The sequence below is a fragment of the Anarrhichthys ocellatus genome, unplaced genomic scaffold, assembly GCF_004355925.1.
Source record: "Anarrhichthys ocellatus isolate YVR2014 unplaced genomic scaffold, GSC_Weel_1.0 scaffold44, whole genome shotgun sequence".
NCBI classification, from domain to species: domain Eukaryota; kingdom Metazoa; phylum Chordata; class Actinopteri; order Perciformes; family Anarhichadidae; genus Anarrhichthys; species Anarrhichthys ocellatus.
The window spans coordinates 1,395,086-1,415,095 of record NW_022280074.1 but is presented as its reverse complement, the minus strand read 5'-3'; the positions used below and the strand labels follow the sequence as shown (position 1 = coordinate 1,415,095).

General features: G+C 42.1%; 1 protein-coding gene across 2 annotated transcripts; it reads left to right on the top strand.

Annotated features, from left to right (window-relative positions):
• Positions 1 to 1,488: 1,488 nt before the first annotated feature.
• Positions 1,489 to 12,516, top strand: ttll10 (tubulin tyrosine ligase-like family, member 10). 2 transcript variants are annotated; one of them, XM_031868695.1, is made up of 12 exons: positions 1,489 to 3,493; positions 4,803 to 5,195; positions 5,390 to 5,534; positions 5,825 to 5,943; positions 6,095 to 6,218; positions 7,157 to 7,242; positions 8,514 to 8,700; positions 8,840 to 9,011; positions 9,735 to 9,875; positions 11,340 to 11,456; positions 11,557 to 11,650; positions 11,862 to 12,516. In XM_031868695.1, exons 2-12 carry the CDS (start codon positions 4,883 to 4,885, stop codon positions 12,500 to 12,502), a joined length of 2,139 nt encoding a protein of 712 aa, XP_031724555.1. In that variant the 5' UTR covers positions 1,489 to 3,493; positions 4,803 to 4,882; the 3' UTR covers positions 12,503 to 12,516. The 2 variants fall into 2 exon arrangements, with proteins under 2 accessions (XP_031724555.1, XP_031724556.1); XM_031868696.1 differs by lacking the exon at positions 1,489 to 3,493 and having other exon boundaries at positions 3,503 to 5,195.
• Positions 12,517 to 20,010: the final 7,494 nt, after the last annotated feature.

Here is a 20,010-nt window from a genome sequence, read left to right as displayed (position 1 = left end):
GTAGTTTAAATACCTAACCATTTTTGTCAGTGATATTGCTTTCCTCCCCAGCTCTGTAATTACATGTTGATGGAATTCACCTGACTGATTTCTGGAGTGTTGACTGGCACCAGCACTCGTTGCATCAAGCACTTAGTTGCTGTATTTTAAGGCTTTGTAAACCAGGAGCATTTCTGCCTCCACCACCTCTCCCCATTCTGTCGTGTTCTTGCCAAAGTCTGCTATCGGTGAGTCATTTTCCACTTCAAAATGAAACGGTATTCCTCTTGTGTCTTTTCATAACTCTGGAGGGCGTAACCAACATACTGAATAACGTTAATCCAGGAGGTTGCCACAAGCATCACGTACACGTTTCTCTACATTTTGAGTTACCACAGAGGCTCAACTGGGTGGGACTGAGGCAGCTTTTCTCCACCTTCATCACCTTATGATGATGAGTGTGAAATACCACAGCTGCATGGAGTACATGAAAGCTTTAATTAAGAGCCACGTCAGTGATTTGAATATTGTATAACACATAAACCACATTCTTTCCAAATGTCAAGCTACTTTTTTTGATCATTAATCACTGCAATGGGTTTAAAATGTCACAAACGTAAACCCTCAACAGCACTCAGATTTGCTACATTAGCGTTAAAAGATTTTGAAGGTATTCAATCTGCAAAACACACAGACACCTCATTATGGAGTTATAAGGAGGATACACGCCCGACTTACAGATGTATAAAGTCAACAATCACACCACATGTATTTGATTTATTTATTTCTTACATATCTGTTAATATGAGGCAAATGTGCATATGGCCTCATGTTAAAGCCTGTCTTGGTGAAATTCCATGTATTTGTGTCTTCAACTTGCATTTATCACCAGTGGGAATGAGTGAATACAAACCCTGGGAACAAAATGTCACCCCGCCCCACTAACCCAGCCCCCTTTCCTGGTGTAATTCTGTAAGGAAAACATGAATAGCAGGAGACAGAGAGACCCTATTGAGACGAGCCTTTCTTTACATCGAAACTTAACTCCATTCCCTCCACTACAACACCTTGACAAGGAGAATATCTCCAAATAATGGGTTGTGTAGGGACACCATTGCTGCAGGCTGCATCCCTGTAATTGCTGAGCACTTCCTGGTACAGAAGGCAGTTGAGATGACATGGGATTGGGCGAGTCTTTGAAAGACACACACACTTTATGGTGTAACCGCCCTGAGACACACACACACACACACACACACACACACACACACACACACACACACACACACACACACACATAGTTACATTACATTACATTACAGTCATTTAGAAGACGCTTTTATCCAAAGCGGCTTACAATAAGTGTATTCAACATTGGACATAGTTCTCATCTAAAGATACTGTATATATATATATTGATTTTCATTAGTTTTATTTTCATATAGCTCAATATATATTTTTAACACATTATTCTGTTTTTGAAAACACATACACATTTTAACCCACCGTCTTTTCTTGGGAAACAATCCACGATTTGGAGGAGTGATGTAGTGATGTTCTTTTTTATGTGTGTGGTTTGTTTGTAGTAAATAGGAGAACAGGCCTGTTAGCATACGCAGTGGTAGTTGCCATGGTTGAACAGACAATGAGAAGAGTTCCACTGCAGAAACTCAAGGAAAGGAAAAGTTAGGTTCAGGTAAAAAAGTGTCGCACATTTGCACACACTGTTCGATGGACGGACGGAGATGAAATCTAAATAGGAAAGGTATTCATTAACATTTGAATCGTGAAATATGTTAATACAAAAAAAGGGAACATGCAGATAGCCACACAAAATACACAAGCTTATACACCTATTCTAATACACACACACACACACACGCACAAAGACTCTTGGCAGATGGTGAACCATGAGGTCGACAGGGTTGTAAAACAAGCCTGTTCTCTTTGTCCACCTACGCAGCCCTTTGCACAGTGTGTCTATCAGATGGCGGCTCTTTATCAAGGTGTGGCTGACACTGGCTCCACACAAAGCTCTGTTAAACAGGAATATGGGAGGCCCGCTTCTAATAACTGGGGTGCTGTGGCTGCACTCGCATCATTGCCAAGCAGTGCTCTCGTGTAGCTGCCATTTTGCAGTGTGTGTAAATGACTGAACTGACACGACTGTCTGGTGACTGCTGCATCCTTGTTGTAAAGTTAGTCATGCGGGAAATGTGTAACGGCCCATACTATGGCCCATACCATAGGTGTGATGACACCTACAGTTTGCATTTCGGTGATATGAACTGTGGAGGAAAGGTTGACTTTGTGATTGTTCGTTTTATACCCATAAACCCTTGCACTTAACACATTTTTGGAGGCCGTTCCCCATTTAATTGTTGACTCAGTTAAGTTCTCATCTGCTAAAACACTGCAGAATTTGCTTGAAATGTTCGACATACATTCTAAACATAACATAATATAAATGCGCGCCTAACCTACAGGGTGTTTGCGTCACTCCTGGTTACCCTACTGTATGTGTAATTATACGGTTGCATGGATGCTGGGTCTAAGAGGCATCCACCCCTGTAAATTATCAGACTGTTGGGAGGAAGAAAGGAGATTATGCATAATTGTCAACCGTGACTTGGCCTGGGTGTTTCCTCCCCAGTCAAATTACTGAGACAGAATAAGTGATAAGTGGATTTGCCAATGCGAGCAGACAAATATTATGTTGCTCAACTGCATACCTGCCACTGGATTTGGCTCTAGACAATATGATTCATGATCATGTCATGCCATAAATAATGATTCCAACAATGATTCAGCTGGATGAGTTAAATTAAACTGATGTTCACAATAGATGTAATATGTATGATAAGGTCTAGGCCTAGGGGCTTTAGGTTTAATCAAATGCTAAGGTTAACTAACAGCACAAGTTATATATATAAAAGGTTTGAAGGTTGATCTAGAGATACTGTGCTAATAATACCATACTACACTTCCACATTAGCATATGAAACCTTGACAGAATTATCACTTTTTTTTTTATTACTCTTTTTGTGTGTCACAGAGGCTGTAGAAATGATTATTCTGCCTTTGGTGTCAGGATATAATACCCTGGCAAATCCATTTTGATTGACACTCTGCTCTCATGTTACCACAGGGTTCACACAACAGAGGCTAACGGGCGATCAATATTGAATGACGCTAAACTTAGAGGTGGGGTAGGTGTGGGATACATAATCTTGAGCAGTTAGTTTTTCTTGAGCTGCTGTTGTTTCAATCTGCAAGCGGCAACTGTTGCTGAGGGTCCCATTACCGGAGTAACCGGGCAGTGTGACAGTGCGTTAAACTGCTGACACACCATGTGATTTCACCTCTGTTAAGTCTGTCCTTCAGTCTTTGGGTTTGCTGTTTGTCTCGGCCTTGCCATTGGACTGCAGGGTTGAGCGCACATGGCAGAAGAGGAACAGGCTGAGTAGGTTTTTATGGAGTCTGGCCGTCCTTGCGACTGACGCTGGAGTTGCAGGTAAAACCCTTTTGCTTCTAAATGTTGCTACAATCAGGTCAGAGTTCAGCTCTTGTCTTATAAAACAAAACAGCACATTTATTTTGAGATAGCACATTTTCTTCACACTTCTTTTTTGCCATATGTGATATTAATGTGACCTCCACAGCTCCAAACTATTTCAGGGTAGTCTCAGTTAAGGAAGTGAACAAAAAAAAACAAAAAAAGAAGATTATTTATAGAATAGTCTAAATATGTTTGTCTTTGAAAACCCCCACCTATCAGATTAAGATTGCTTTATCCGTGGTGTGCCTTAACATTTAATGTTTGTTCTGATGGTGGTGCTAGAGGAAAAGTAATGGGTTCATTACATTACAATGGGACCATGAAAGTGCAAATTTCACAGCAATCTGTCTGTCAGATTTTATTATTTCAGTCCGACGGTGTTGCTCAAGTAAACGGATCACCACTCTGGGAACTATAAATATCCATGGGCCAAATACAAGGTCAAGTGCATAGTTACACAAAAGCTCAGGTGGTCACCACAATAATTTGGAATAATCCTCTAATGACCATCAAATATCCATGATAATTTACATGGCAGGCTGCTTAGCGTTCATAATAATCAACAAGTGTCCACAGCCATGCTATAGCGCCTCTGTGAGGCTGTACTTAAGTACGGCTAAATGCTAACATCAGCATGCTAACATGCTCACAATGACAATATTAACATGCTGATGTTTAGCAAGCACATTAAGCTTGTTTAACATTTGCTAATCAGCCCAAACACAAAGTATAGCTGAGGATGGTGGTAATGTCATTATTTTTGCAGTTTTTTTCTGTCAAAGTTTTGGACAAATTAAAATGTTCAACCCGATGATGGCACTAGATGGAAAGTTAAAGGGTTTGCAAAATGATTACTGAGGAGATAAAAATCTGTATTATAGTTGTTGAGGGATTTTGTGCCAATTCACCTAATACGTGTTGAGATATTTCACTGGATAAGTGAAAACGATGGGCTGCGACGGCAACAGAGGAAAGTCTTTAGGAATGATGTAAAACATTTCATCGCAACTGATCCAATAGTTGTTGAGATACTTCCGTCTGAACCAAAGTGGAAGACCGACCGACAGACACAGCCATCCCTAGAGGTGTGATGTTAGCGTGGCTAAGTAAAATAATATTTTGTGACCCTACCAGACATACGGTACTATTAATGAAGAGTAAATTGGTTCTCTTTTTCTTTTCCTTTTTTCCTTCACCAAGTCATCAGTGATCTCTGTCTAACAATGACAAACATCTCATTCCTGGTCTCTCTTTCTGACTACAGTGTCACTGCACACCAAAAAGGTGTCCTCCCATGTTGGAACATTTTCAGTCATCATTAGCAATCTGCACCAGCACAAGGAGATGTCATCTGATTGCTTGATGGAGCCCTGCAGTGACGTCCAGGCAGAGGAGACCGGGTTGGAGAAGCAACAAGGGGACGAAGCAGAGAAGGAGGAAGTGGAGGTTCCCTGTGGGGACAACCAGCCTGCAGGAAGTTTGGGGCAGGAGGAGCCAGAAGGAAAACAGCCCTCGTCACCTGACCATAGTGGCATGCAAGAAGCAACATCAGAAAGTGGACTAGAGCAGGTCCAGAGAGAGGAGACACGGACTCAGAAAGCGAGAGAGGTGTTTTCCGACATGTCTGTCAACCAGGAAAGCCAGGATAGAGGGTCAGGTGTGTGTGGGAGAAGGTGGGACGTCAAGTGTGATGCAATTTGTTATTCTTGCCATATGTTGATCCTTCAGCATTACAAAATACAATTCATCAACATGATTTCCATGTACATAGTGATAGAACTTATGTGTTTGTCTGAGTAGGAGTGACGTGTGCATGTATGATTTATGTGTATGCAAACGTATAAGGTGCAGGCCTGGTGAAGCGATACATTCGGAGGTCCTTCCCCAGGGGCTTGCCGACCTGCTCCTACCCAGACGGGGAACGGCAGCGGCAGGCAGAGGAGCCACGGGGTCCTGGGCCTTTCTACTTCTTTGGAGGAGCCAATGGGGCTGAAATGTATGTAGAGAAATATATAATAAAGGACCAATAATCCGTTGGATTGTAGATATTTCAAAAATGTGATCACATAGCAATTTAAGTTTAATTTAAGAATAAAAAGTTTAAGAAAAGTGAGGATTTCAAATTAGATATTTACTTTCATGCTATCAAAAAACGTTATTCACCAGCTGTATCTTTTGTTTTGGGTCCCCTATTATTCAAACCCTAGTTTTAGCCCTGACATCTGGATTGTTGTGCGATTAAAGCAGGAGAAGTGTGATTGGTTTCTTTTGGGACTTTTCCTTTAGAGTGAGCTGTTACTGTGAGAGCAGAGGATGGAAGAGGATTTACCACAAGGACAGGGAGGATTTTAAACTCAAGTGGTGTGAGACCAAATCACCAGCCAACTACCGTAACTTCAGAGAAGGTCCAGTGCTATGATGATTACAAAACAGACTCTAAATGCTGTATTTTACTGTGAAAAAGTACCACAATGCTACCTTTCTATTAGTAGAAAAGATGTTTATTGCCATCCATTCTCTGAAAGACAACTCAAAATCTGCATGTGTCGTTCCCAGGTGAACAGCTGGTGTACCAGATTCCCAACAACAAGGTGCTCACCACTAAGATCGGCCTCCTCAGCAGTCTGCGGGAGTATGAGCGAGTCAGCAGCAAAGTGAATCACGGTCGAGGACTCAGGTTGTATGTATCAAAAACAGAGAGATATAACAGCTATTTCCTTTACAAAATACATAGTTGTGTCACAATCTCCTAGCAACAATCTGGTACCATCATGGAGGTTCAACAGAGGCCCGGCCCTGCAAATACTGATTAAAAGACACATCAGCCCATGACACTATTTAATAAACACGGCCAACCGGCCTCATCAGAAATCAGGCCTCCAGTCGGAATCACACGAGCTTGGTATGAAGCGTTATGTGTGTCAGTTACATAAACTACAGTTATTGATATAAGTTTCCCAACCTAAATATTTTAACCAGCACGTGAAATATCTGGTGAAAGAAAAAAAAGTCCAACATATCAAAGTATTTCTTTTACAAAATAAGATGTTAAAAATTCAGACAAACCATTTAATCATAAAGTACAGTCTAATAGTAACCATCCAGATTCCTGCGTACGCTGTGGAGGTTTTGATCACTAAATGTGCATGCACGCATGTTTGTATGTCATGTGCATGTACTATACTTTAACCTCTAAAGTCAGTCATGTATGTTTTCTTTCTTTCTTTTCGTGTTTTTTTATTTTCTTTCTTACTGTTATGATGTCATAGATTTTGTTCTTATTATAAATGCTTTTATTGTTTCTGTTTTTACCATGTAAAGTGTCTTTGAGTGCCTTTTAAAGTGCTATATAAATAAAATGTATTATTATTTATTATTATTACTAGGACAAACATGTACGCTCACACGGCAATACATATTCTTGTTAATGGTTTAGCTGGTGGCCGAAACGTGCCAAGATATGTTACAATGCTCCAGCACCTCTTTTGATTGTCAATATATGAAATTTGTTTTCATAATTCTGATTGCTAATACTTCCTGCTCTAACGGAAGGTTTAAACAGCTGAAGACACACAACCATTCATTTGTGCCCCATTTTTCCTTTTTTGTACCTCACAGGAGGCTGAAAATGGAGGAGTTTATTCCCACTACTTTCCGCATGGATGTGAGGGAAGAGAGGGAGGCTTTCTTTGCCCAGCAGGAGGGTAAAATGCCCAAACCCCCCCCCCCCCTACATCAACCTCTAGTACAGTAGTACGACATCAGTAGCATCCTGATGCAATAACAACACAACGCTGGTTTAACTGGATTTGTGTTTATTTAGAAGGCTCCATTTTTAACATGAGATTAATCCAACTTGACTCGTCATTCATCCGGCAATGCGAGAAAGAATAGTTTGTGCTTGGCGGTGTTAAGACAACAGTTGCCCTGGTGATTGTTTAATCAAGAGGCTGAGGATGTTGGAAAATAATGCACTTCACCTCCCATAAGGCCCCGATTATATCACCAGGGGAACATGCTGTTGCCATAGAGACGAGTCAGCAGAGGGCAGGGCTGAGACACAAACACAAGCGGAGATGCTCGACTGGATGTGGATGTGGATCTGCTTCAGGACTGAGGCAGAAAAAAATAATTTAATATTAAAACTGAAAAGATTTTTAGGACCGGAGAGAACATGAACCCCTGGTTTCTGTATTGTTTGCAGTACTGACCAGGCACACAGCATTATGATAAGTGATGTGCAGGTTATGACAAACATGGTTATCACTATGTAAACAGGAGAAAGACACAGACAGCTGGTTTAGATCTCTGGGTGACGGATAAATCAGTGGAAAATAAGACAAGAGCAAAGAACAGATCAGAACACAAAAAACTGAATACGCTGTGTGTGAAATCTGTCTGAAAAAGCATCATCTGTGTCAGTGGTGGAAGAAATATTGATAATTGGTTAAAAGCAAAATACTTCATTATAAATACAAGTCCTGCTCTCATAAGGATAGCTGAAAAAGTACTCAGATTAGGCGGTATAATAGCCTCTGTCAGAGTTATATTATACATATAGTGTTTTATTACAACTGATGTATCAACATGTAAGCAGAATTTAAATGTTGTAGTAACTTTCCACTGCTGCACAACGTTAATTTACACATGTGGGATTTTTAATTACATTTATTTGGATTGGAACATTCAAATAAAGTGTCAGAGAGCGCACATGGTGTCCTTAAGATTTCAGAAACAGCGCTCTTTGTCATTCATGAAATAAAGAAGTTATTAAACTACACAGAAAAGAAAGACACAACAATAGAAAAACTATATAACAGAACACCACAGAACACCACAGAACACCACAGAAAAATACAGAGCAGTGCAGACGTGACAAGTCTCCTTCACGCTTTCTCTAAACAGAGAGGGACTTTATATATGTATATGTCATAAATTGTTGATTTACCTGATGTACCTTTATGACTGTTACCAGGTGTGAGCAACAATGAGAGTCACATGTGGATCTGTAAGCCCACGGGTCTGAACCAAGGCAGAGGGATCTTTCTGATGAAGAGCCAGGAGGACGTAGCCGCCTTCAGACTGAAGCTGCAGCACACGGAAGACAGCCAGGCCAACGGGAAGATGCTCCACCGTCAGCCTCAGGCTCGCATCGTCCAACAGTGGGTGAACATACGTAACTATAGGGTTGTTAGAATTAATATCATGTCATATGTTATTTCTCCAAATAGACAACGTGTTTCCTATGGAAACGTTGATGTGGCTGTTGAAATTGGAGGTAAACTGACATTTTTCCCTCAGTTACATCCAGAGGCCGCTGCTGCTGAAAGGGAAAAAGTTTGACGTGCGCTCTTACCTTCTGATCGCCTGCACTGCACCTTACATGGTCTTCTTTCGCCATGGATATGTGCGACTGACCTGTGACCTCTACGACCCCAGCTCCAACAACCTGTATGCCCACCTGACAAATCAGGTACAGCTCAATCCTGTCCGAACTCTGCCAAACATATTCAGGGTTAACTAGCAGGTCAGAGGTTACCATTTTTTTGTCTTAAAATAGGAGTCGTGCCCACATTCTACTTGCTGTAATCACACCTTCTGTTCATACTGGCCTTTAAATGTGCTTAAGTAAGTGAAAGCTGTGCAAAAATGTATTCCAACATTTATCTAAAGCTCATGAAATTCATCAGTCTGAATTAGAGATAACAAGTAGATATTTTTACAAACTTTGGAAGATATCCCCTTCTTTGCAGTTGCTGTGTGATAATTATCTTGAGTGAAAAGCTGAACAATCCCCACACACTGCTCGTTTATTTCATTCTTTTTATTCTACGCAGACATAATTGCAACGATAAAGTGGTCTGGGGTCAAACCACAACCCTGCATTTCAATCACTGGTATGCCTGCATCGAATGAAAAGAACAGGGAACTGAAATCACTGTTCATTTATGGAGTTTAAAGGCATTCTGTCAGTAATTCACACACATGCCATGTAAACTTCCATTTAACACAAATTAAAAAGGTCAAAATCCTTCATGATAATACTAGAGAGGTATTTGCATCCCATCCTTCTTTGCATCCTCCATTATTTACAGAGAGGTTGAATAGATCAAGCATTTAGCTGTGGCATCAACTGGCCCTGTGCTCTTGCTGACTGCTTCATGTGTCTCTGGTCCCCCCTGCTGTCCACCTCCAGTGCATGCAGAAGAAGAACCCTCTGTACAGCCAGCTGAAGGAGGACACTGTCTGGTCCATGGAGAGCTTCAACACCTACGTCAACGACAGGTTTCGGGTTGCCAAGGGTCTGCCCAGGGACTGGGTGCTGGGCGCCTTTGCAGTGAGTACTGCGGTGTGTTGTAGCTCTCGGGGACCAATTACCAATATAATGATGGTTGTTGGCGCTTGCAGCTAATTGAGATTGGGGTTAGGCTCGGATGACCTCACTCCTGTCTGAGCATACATCATCTTATTACCGTACAACAAATGGTACAATGTACACATTTTAATTATATTTAGTTTGCTCCTGTTGGAGAGAAACCTCAAACCTTTAATGGGTTATAGTTACACATTGAAGTGTATACAACAAACCACGAATGTGGCTGTTTGGAGGAACAGAAACCTGCTATTGAATCACAAGTTTAAGTCTATATACAGGTCCAACTGAGAACTGTCATACTGGGCACACTTCTCGAAAAAAAATAAATAGAATCTGTTATTAAAGTCACCTATGTAGAACTGAAAAGCGTATGCCATTAGAATTACTTGAAAGATGTTAAATGACATACCAATTGTACACATAATGGCTTTTAGCATCATATCATTTAAGAGTGATGAGTTGAATTTACAGTAGCTTATCATTCAGGTAAGACAGTATAAAAGATAAGTTACATTGTAGTCAGATTTATTAAATAATCTCAATAAACATCATTGATTTATAAAGCTAATCCTGTTGTCTCCCCGTCCTTGTGAAGACTAATGTTAGTTTGCTGTATGTCAGCATTAGACCCCATTAAATAGTACGTCAATACATTGCGGACATGTCCAATTGCATTTTAAACAAACCTGAGCTTTCAAAATTGCTTGTTGTTCAGTGACTGTCAGACGTCTTCTCATTAAAATATACGACGTACCGGAGTGAGCTTTCCCTCCCAATGCTGCAGTCAACAATTTAAGCCTAATAAAGTCTTGCATCAGTTTGAAGTTTTATGGCATAGCTTCAAAATTGTTTCGCCCTTTTTTTTTGATCAGTTCATTCATGTCAATCTGTGGAGCATGACAGCTCGCCATGACTGATCATAGCTGCTATGCTAGTGCTATATTCTGTGTGAGGAGAATGATGCTTTTTTGCCCACCAGAGCTATGTGCATGCTCCTTTGTTTACAAACAACGGTTCACCATGTAAACACGCAAGCAAAAACCTACAGCGACAGCCCAGCATACAGGGATGGTTAGTGGCACAAAGACACAGATGGCAGACGTAAACTGAAGACTATAAGATAGTCCTCTAACCTCAAGGTTCACGGTTCGATCCCCAGCGCTTCCTGTCTGCATGTTAAAGTGCCATTGAGAGAGACACTGAACTCCCTGGCAGCAGCCCGTTGCTCTGACATGCTTAGGATGGGTTAAATGCAGTGGTCGAATATCATGTATATATGATGTATGGGATTATTGAATGAAAAATTAAGATTTTTGTCATTAAGAGCTGCAGACATCCAAAATGGGTGCTGAAGGAATTGCTACACTTTTGGTCACTCTCAAGCATCATTTGACCGTCTGGTTGTTTTTCCTTCCCATGCATCAGAAGCGCATGCAGCAGATAATGACCCACTGTTTCTTGGCAGTCAAATCCAAGTTTGACTGCCGACTGGGCTTCTTTGACTTGATTGGCTGCGACTTTATGGTCGATGAGGACTTCAAGGTGGGTGATACGTCGCTGAATATCGGGATGGCTGTCAGTGTTCAACATGTGTGTTAATGTGCATGTTTTTGGACTAAACATGTCTTCATGTCTATAATAGGTCTGGCTGTTGGAGATGAACTGTAATCCAGCTCTCCATACAAATTGTGAAGTGCTGAAGGAGGTGATACCCAGCACTGTTGTGGAGTTGCTGGGTGAGCTAATGTTATTACATTTATGTACATAAGTTCATTTTTTGTTCAATTTCAGGTAGATGTTTAAGTTAAATCAATTTAACACCACGCTCCCCAAAAAAATGTCACCTTGTTTCACTGCATGCATGGTACAATCATGTTTTTGCTCAACAGGCTGATGTGTGATACCACCCAACATGTTTTTGTCTGCTGTCCCTCCTTCATGCTTTAGATTTAACTCTGGAGATCTTCAACAAGTTTCGTCTCAATCAGAGGATTCTTCCTTTGGCCAGTCAGAGGGACTTTGTGCTGCTTTACAACACAGACAGTGAATTCAATCAGAAAGGCATCAAAAAGACTGAACCCAAAAGATGTAAGTCAGGGACAGAGGGCACAATTGTGGCTTCATCATCTCTTGATAGTGTGAATGTCTCAGCAAGTGTGGAAGGAAGAGGTAGTTCAAAGTCTGGCCAGTGTCCCACCACCTCCACCGCCCGCTCACTTTTCCATCAAAACTCTCCATCAGTGCAGGGACCTTCACATTTACATCACACCTGTAAAAGCATGCAGACTGTTAGGAATAAGAATCCCAGGTCTCGGGTTGAATTCAAGCTGAGCAAATGTACTTTGCAAATGCATCATTATTCAAAAGCTGCAGATGACGTGAAGGACTCTAAGGCTCAGCAGAAGACTACAATTAGATCTCTATCGTCACCAGGGATCACCGTCTGTGGCTTTCCAGAGACAACGACACCATTCCCTCCTCATTCTGGACCTCCGCTCTGTGGAAAAGAACGTGAAGAACAGAGAGGACAAAAACAGCTCTGTTCATCAGACAGAAGAGGAACTGTACTGCCTAATATGCAAACATAAATTCTGTAAATCCTGCTAGTTGTCCTTCTGAATATTCTCAGTGTGTTTACCTTGATATGTGGCTCAAACTGTGCCGTGTTAGGTTTTTGAAATTGAGGGAATTGGAAATCCTTAAAAAGTAATTGGGACTCATATACAAACTCTCTGCCTAAACGTGCAAATGAGTTATGGTAAAATCCGTGATTTATCAATATTTTCCTACTTGAATTTTTTCAAACTCTGCGAACAAATTTAGAACTGCCTGTGACCATGCATATGCACAAATGATGAATGCCTGGCTGGCTGTCTTAATGTTAACACACACCTTTTAAATAAATGCATATCTTATTAAAACTACATTAATTAACAAAGGCTTCAATTGACAACAATATTAAAAACTCTTTTATTTTTATTTTATTTCGCACAGTCCTAATAATATTAGTGTAGGCTGATCTTTATTTGCAACTGTGCCGAAGAATAGAAATAACAGAAGGATGTTGATGATGATGCAGAAATCAAATGGTTAAGAATAAAGCTTCTAACTATTAACTACAACCCAAATACAATTGTGAAATAAGTTACCTCTGGGTGAAAGTCCTGTCTGTTTGTCCAATAATTGCAGCGAGTCCCTCATCTCTGGCTGGAAGATCAGATGGTCCTTGTCCTCCTCCACCTGTTTCCTTATTTTTCCCCTGGTCATAGTTTGCATAAACTATGATATCAAACCATCTAGTATTTCGAAATAAGTAAAAAAAGTCATAGTTATGTGTGTCGAAAAAGTCAATAAAAAGTCATAGTATGTCAAAAATAGTCATAGTAATATTATAGCATATCAAAAAAGTCACAAAAAGTCATAATCATATGTCCAAAAATGTCATGTAATAGTAAGTCAAAAAATTCATACTATAGTAAATTTAAAAAAGTCATAAAATAGTCATAGTATAGAATGTCGAAAAGTCACAGTATAGCATGTTGAATAAAAGCATAAAAAAGTCTAAGCATTCCGGAAGAAGTCCGTAAATAATTCATAATATAGGTCAAAAAAGTCATGAAAAAAGACATTATATCGCATGTCGAAATAAGTCATAATGAAGTCATAGTATAGCATGTCGAAGAAAAGTTATAAAAAAGTCAGAGGATAGCATGTTGAAAAAAGTCGTAAAAAAGCAATTGTATGTCAAAATAAGTCATAAAAAAGTCATAGTATAACATGTCGAAATATGTAAAAAAAAGTCATAGTATAACATGTCGAAATATGTAAAAAAAAGTTATAGTATTGTGTGTCGCAATAAGACATTAAAAACTCGTAGACTACTGTAGTAAGTCAAAAAAAGCCATCCAAAAAGTCTTTGTGTTGGTTGTCGAAAAAAGTCATTGTATAGTATGTTGAATAATAATAAAATATATGCTTAAGTTGTGCACCGTGGTAACCATACGGAACGCTTAGGAGCGAACGTCAGGACAAACAGGCGTAATTAAACCAGGAAACGATGCGGACCAGATGAGAAGGACGGAGGACTACAGGACCAGATGTTACGCCCCCTGACTTAACGATGCCTCTTTTCTAGTGGAGAGCTCTGTCTGTCTTTCAGGTCTGCTCTGCCACGCCCCCTGACGATCACTGAAGCACCCACACCTGAGAGTCCTTATGTCGTCAGTGGAGCTGCATATAAACCCCCAAACCAGTGTTCCCGGCCCTCGTTGTAGGGGTTCTCTGCCTTTTATTTTGATAAAGTTTTCGCCTGCTTTTGACTAGTTGGGGAGTTCAGTATTGTGTTTTGTTTGTTCGTAGTTCAGCTGATCTCTTCTTTTCCAGTTAGCATGGGGATTTTGTTTATTATGTTGGCCTTAGAGACCCTGACGCCTACGCTTCCTTATTTAGTTAGTTTGCTTCTGTTCATCCATAATGTTGATAAATGTGTCTAATTGCCACTGCCGTATCCCCTTGGATTTTTGGTAAGCTTTTGCCAAGGTTTTCTATCACCTTCTATGTTACTTCCTGTGTACCCCTAGGCACACTATATAGGCCGTAACATAAGTGGGGGCTTGTCCGGGATATGGCTCCGTTTAGTTTGGAATGGTTTTTGAATAATCCTACTTTGAAACAGTTCGACAGTTGTAAGAAAGATGACTTATGTTTAATTGCTGCACATTATGAGATTGCTGTATCTAGGTCTTGGATTAAGCAGGAGTTAAAGTCTATTATTCGGAATGGCTTGGCGGAAAAAGGTGTGTTTCTTCTAGCAGGTCCTGAGCAACAGACCCCAGCAGATGATCCTGAGGCAGTTGCTACAGGGAAGGCATTTGCTGAGGATCTGATAAGTCCTCTCCATGCGGCTAGGCCACGTGAGGAAAAACCACCGCTCTCTTTGTCACGGTTTGATCCATTGTCTCTTGATTCTTCTCCTTTGTCTAGTGTAGGTGCCCGTTTAAAGGTGCGCTTAGTTCGTCTTAAATTTGAAGCAAAAGAAAAAGCACGTAAAGAGGAGCTAGAATTCCAGTTAAACTGCCGTAAGCTTGATGCCGACACTGCTATTAAAATCCGCCAGCTTGAGTTGGAGGCTCAAAAGAATGCTAATGACCCTTCAGCTGTATTTTCTCCTTCGGCATTCGATGTTAGCAAAAACATCGCTCTGGTCCCTCCATTCCGGGAAACTGAAGTAGAAGCTTATTTCAGTGCATTTGAACGGATTGCTGCTGCTTTGCATTGGCCCAAGGATGTATGGCCTCTTCTACTGCAATGCAAGTTGGTTGGTAAGGCACAAGAGGCGTGTTGCCGCCCTTTCTATTGAGGACAGCCTTGGGTATGAAAAAGTTAAAAATGCCATACTTAGGACTTATGAGCTGGTACCTGAAGCGTACAGACAACGCTTTCGTAGCATGAGGAAACCTTCCTCTCAAACCTTTGTTGAGTTTGCTAGAGAAAAAGGGATAGTTTTTGATAGATGGTGCGTAGCAAGCAAAGCAACTGACTTCAGTTCACTAAGTGAATTAGTGTTGCTGGAAGAATTTCGGGACTGTGTTCCAGAGCGGACCATGGTTTATTTGAATGAACAGAAAACATCTACCTTGCAGGAAGCTGCCGTCCTGGCAGAAGAGTTCGCATTGACACACAAGAGCATCTTTGTGGGCAAGCGTGAAACATCTTCCCATGAGACAATTGTAAGAAATGCTGACTCACACTATCAGCGGGCAAAAGAGGCCCCTGTAAGTTATACGTCAGACAAGCGGTGTTCCTACTGTCACAGAACTGGGCATGTCATCACTGAGTGTCTGACTCTCAAACGCAAACATCAGCCTCGACAAGTAATGCAAGCCAAGGGTATTGGTTTAATCAAAACGGTTAATCTTTCCAACTCCCCGGTAACGCTTGGTATGCCTGAAGAACCTGATGAATGTTTCAAGCCATCTATTTTTGATGGATTCGTGTCAGTGACAGGAGTTGTGGAAGACCAGAGGCCGGCGAGGATACTGAGACACTGGTGGCTCGCAGTCTTTCATTCTCGCTGATCTTCTGCCTCTCGGCACTGAGACCTCCTGTGAGGCTAGTGCAATAGTACGGGGCATTGAGATGGGCTACGTGCCTGCCCCACTTCATCGTGTTCATGTCCAGTCCAAGCTAATCTCTGGGTTCTTTGATGTTGCTGCACACTACTCATTTCCTATAAAAGGGATTGACTTCATTATGGGAAATGATATAGCTGGGGATAAGGTACTACCTACTCCTGAAGTGGTGGATATCCCTGTTACTAGTCCAGATGAGGATGAAGTGTTGAAAAGTCATCCTGACGTGTTTTCTGTCAGTGTCCTCACCAGATCACAGGCTCGTAAACAGAAAGAGGAAACCAACCTGGCCGACTCCATACTTGAACATGCCTTTGCCGAAGACAAGCTGCCCCCCGTTGATCGTCGGGAGTCTACACCTCCTGAAGAGGACCTAACTACTCCCACAGTGAGTTTGTCACCATTGCCTGTGACACGCGAGTCTCTGATTGACGCTCAGAAAGCTGATGCTAGTCTTGCTAAATATTTCGGGAGAGTGACGGAGGTAACAAGTGAGAACATGAGACAGTCATTCTATACAGAAGATGGGATCTTGATGCGAAGATGGGTTTCACGGCCTCTGTTAAAAGACGAGGGAATGGATGAAGATTGGGGTACTGTGAACCAAGTAGTTGTTCCCATTATGTACAGACAAAAGGTTTTGCAACTAGCACATGAACATCCATGGTCTGGTCACTTAGGGGTTACAAAAACCTATGACCATATCATCCAGCATTTTTTCTGGTCAGGTCTCAAGGCTGACGTAGCAAAGTTCTGTAGAACTTGTAGAGTTTGCCAAATTGGTGGTAAGCCTAATCAAGTGGTACCACCTGTTCCTCTCAAACCCATACCTGCTGTTGGTGAACCTTTTGAGCATATAATCGTTGATTGTGTTGGACCATTACCCAAGTCAAAGTCTGATAATCAGTTCCTACTCACCCTGATGTGTTCTGCTACCCGTTTCCCTGAGGCTATCCCTCTCCACAAGATCACGGCTCCGGTGGTAACCAAAGCCTTGCTAAAATTCTTCACAACCTTTGGTCTCCCCAGAGTGGTGCAAACTGATTGCGGCATCAATTTTCAGTCCAAAGTATTTAACAGCACTTTACAGTCCTTGGGTATTGAGCATGTTGTCTCCAGTCCATACCATCCACAGTCACAAGGTGCGCTAGACCGATGGCATCAGACCCTGAAAGCAATGATGAGTAAATACTGCCTTGAGACTGAGAAAGATTGGGATGATGGTCTGCCTTTCTTACTTTTTGCTGCCCGTGAAGCAAAGCAGGAGTCTCTTGGTTTCAGCCCAGCTGAACTGGTGTTTGGCCATAGCGTACGTGGACCATTGAAAGTGCTGAAAGAACAATTCTTGTCAGCAGGTGCAGCCCATCAAACCAATGTACTTGATTTTGTTACACAGTTCCGGGAGCGTCTGCACCATGCTTGTTCTGTAGCTAAAATTATTCTCTGCTCCTCCCAGAGCAAAATGAAACGGCACTATGACAAGAAAGCAGTTGAACGTACCTTTCAGCCTGGGGATAGAGTGTTGGTGCTGATGCCTACACCTTGTCCTGCCCTTACCGCACGGTTTGCAGGCCCGTATATAGTGAAAAGAAAAGTGAACAACACATTCACACTTCATTCATCATTCATACTCCCAACCGGAGACGTCAAACACGCCTGTGCCATGTAAATGTGCTTAAGCTGTTTCACTCCAGGGAAAGTGTCCAGAATGACGAGGGTCCAAAGGAGAAGCAGCCTGAGCCTACAACCACATCTTCCTCCGTCTCTCTGGTGTCCGGTACAGCGGAAGCTTCGTGACGACCTTCAACAAGGTGGTAGGCTGCCTAACTCATCAATCCTTGACAAGCTCGAAACTCACCTCTCCTATCTCCCTGATTCCCAAAATCAGGATATGCAGAGGCTAATTTGATCTTACCCTACCCTTTTCGGAGATGTGCCCTTACGTACCACTGTGTTGGAGCACGATATTGACGTTGGTAATGCTTCCCCAATTAAACAATATGCTTACCGGTGTCCCATGCCAAAACGGGAGCTGATGAAGAAGGAGGTGGAGTACTTAATTGAAAATGGTTTGGCCAAGCCCAGTCGGAGCTCATGGAGTTCTCCCTGCCTAGTGACTCCTAAATCTGATGGTTCTCCTCGTTTTTGCACGGATTTTCGTAAAGTGAATGCAGTCACAGTGGCAGACTCGTTTCCTTTGCCTCGGATGGAGGACTGTGTGGATAGTATAGGGGCAGCTACCTACATCACCAAGCTAGACTTGTTGAAAGGATACTGGCAGGTTCCTCTTACATCCAAAGCTTCCGACGTCTCTGCTTTTGTCACACCTGATCATTTTCTCCAGTACACGGTGATGCCTTTTGGGATGCGCAATGCCCCAGCCACTTTTCAAAGGCTCGTGAATCTGGTGTTGGGTGACATTCCTAACTGTAATGTGTACCTGGATGATGTAGTAGTGTACTCCTCCTACTGGTCTGATCACATAACTACGTTAACAACTGTTTGCCCGTTTAGCTCAAGCATCTCTGACTGTGAATCTGGCGAAATGTGATTTTGGACAGGCTGTTGTGACCTATCTGGGAAAGCAGGTTGGCCTTAGGCAAGTAAGTCCTGTGACTGCCAAGGTGGATGCTATTCTGTCATACCCTGTACCCACCACCAGACGGGAACTCCGGCGGTTCCTAGGACTAACTGGGTATTATCGGTGCTTCTGCAGAAATTTTTCCGTGGTGGTAGCACCACTCACTCGCTTGTGTAGTCCAAATCAATCTTTTGTGTGGACTGATGACTGTCAACATGCCTTTGAATGTGCCAAGTCTCTTCTCTGTAGCACTCCTGTATTGGCTGCCCCTGACTTCACCAAGCCCTTCAAGATGGAGGTGGATGCAATGCTGCTGGAGCAGTGCTGCTTCAAGATGGAGCAGACAAGATCAGCCATCCGGTCTCCTACTATTCAGTAAAGTTTAAGCATCCTCAACTTAATTACTCAACAATTGAGAAGGAAACCTGGGCTATGGTACTTGCCTTGCAGCATTTCAAGGTTTATGTGGGTTCCAGCACAGCTGCTGTTGTGGTATATACGGACCACAACCCCTTAGTGTTCTTCAACCGGATGTACAACCACAACCAGAGACTGATGCGCTGGGCATTACTGGTACAAGAATATAATCTGGAGATCAGATATAAGAAGGGGGTTGATAACATTATTGCTGATACCTTATCCAGGTTGTAATTTGCACAAGATTTGTTCCTTTTGGGAAAAAGTGTGACATAACGTTAAACGTTATGCATGTTTTATGGAAGGGGGTGTTACGCCCCCTGACTTAACGATGCCTCTTTTCTAGTTGAGAGCTCTGTCTGTCTTTCAGGTCTGCCACGCCCCCTGACGATCACTGAAGCACCCACACCTGAGAGTCCTCATCTCGTCAGTGGAGCTGCATATAAACCCCCGAATCCAGTGTTCCCGGCCCTTATTTGTTCACTCTGGGCCTGTGGCGCTGTGGGTTTGCTGCTGCTACGAGCATTTGTGCTGCCCCACCTGGGTTTTCAAACTTAGTGGAAGCTTTGTTGGGGGTTCTCTGCCTTTTATTTTGGTAAAGTTTTCTCCTGTTTTTGATTAGTTGGGGAGTTCAGTATTTTTGTTTGTTCGTAGTTCAGCTGATCTCTTCTTTTCCAGTTGGCATGGGGGTTTTGTTTATTATGTTGGCCTTAGAGACCCTGACGCCTACGCTTCCTTATTTAGTTAGCTTCTGTTCATCCATAATGTTAATAAATGTGTCTAATTGCCACTGCCGTATCCCTGTGGTTTTTTGGTAAACTTTTGCCAAGGTTTTCTATCACCTTTTATGTTACTTCCTGTGTACCCCTAGGCACACTATATAGGCCGTAACAGAGGACTACAGGACCAGATGAGAAGGATGGAGGACTACAGGACCAGATGGAGAGCGGCGGTCTCCTTTCTTTCA

Bases quoted from the DNA above. Each gene is read 5' to 3' on its own strand.
- ttll10 (XM_031868695.1), top strand. From the start codon at position 4,883: ATGTCATCTGATTGCTTGATGGAGCCCTGCAGTGACGTCCAGGCAGAG. The intron at 5,535-5,824 runs GTATGTAGAGAA...CTTTTCCTTTAG, and splicing joins GGAGCCAATGGGGCTGAAAT to AGTGAGCTGTTACTGTGAGA. The intron at 9,876-11,339 runs GTGAGTACTGCG...CCCATGCATCAG, and splicing joins GGGTGCTGGGCGCCTTTGCA to AAGCGCATGCAGCAGATAAT.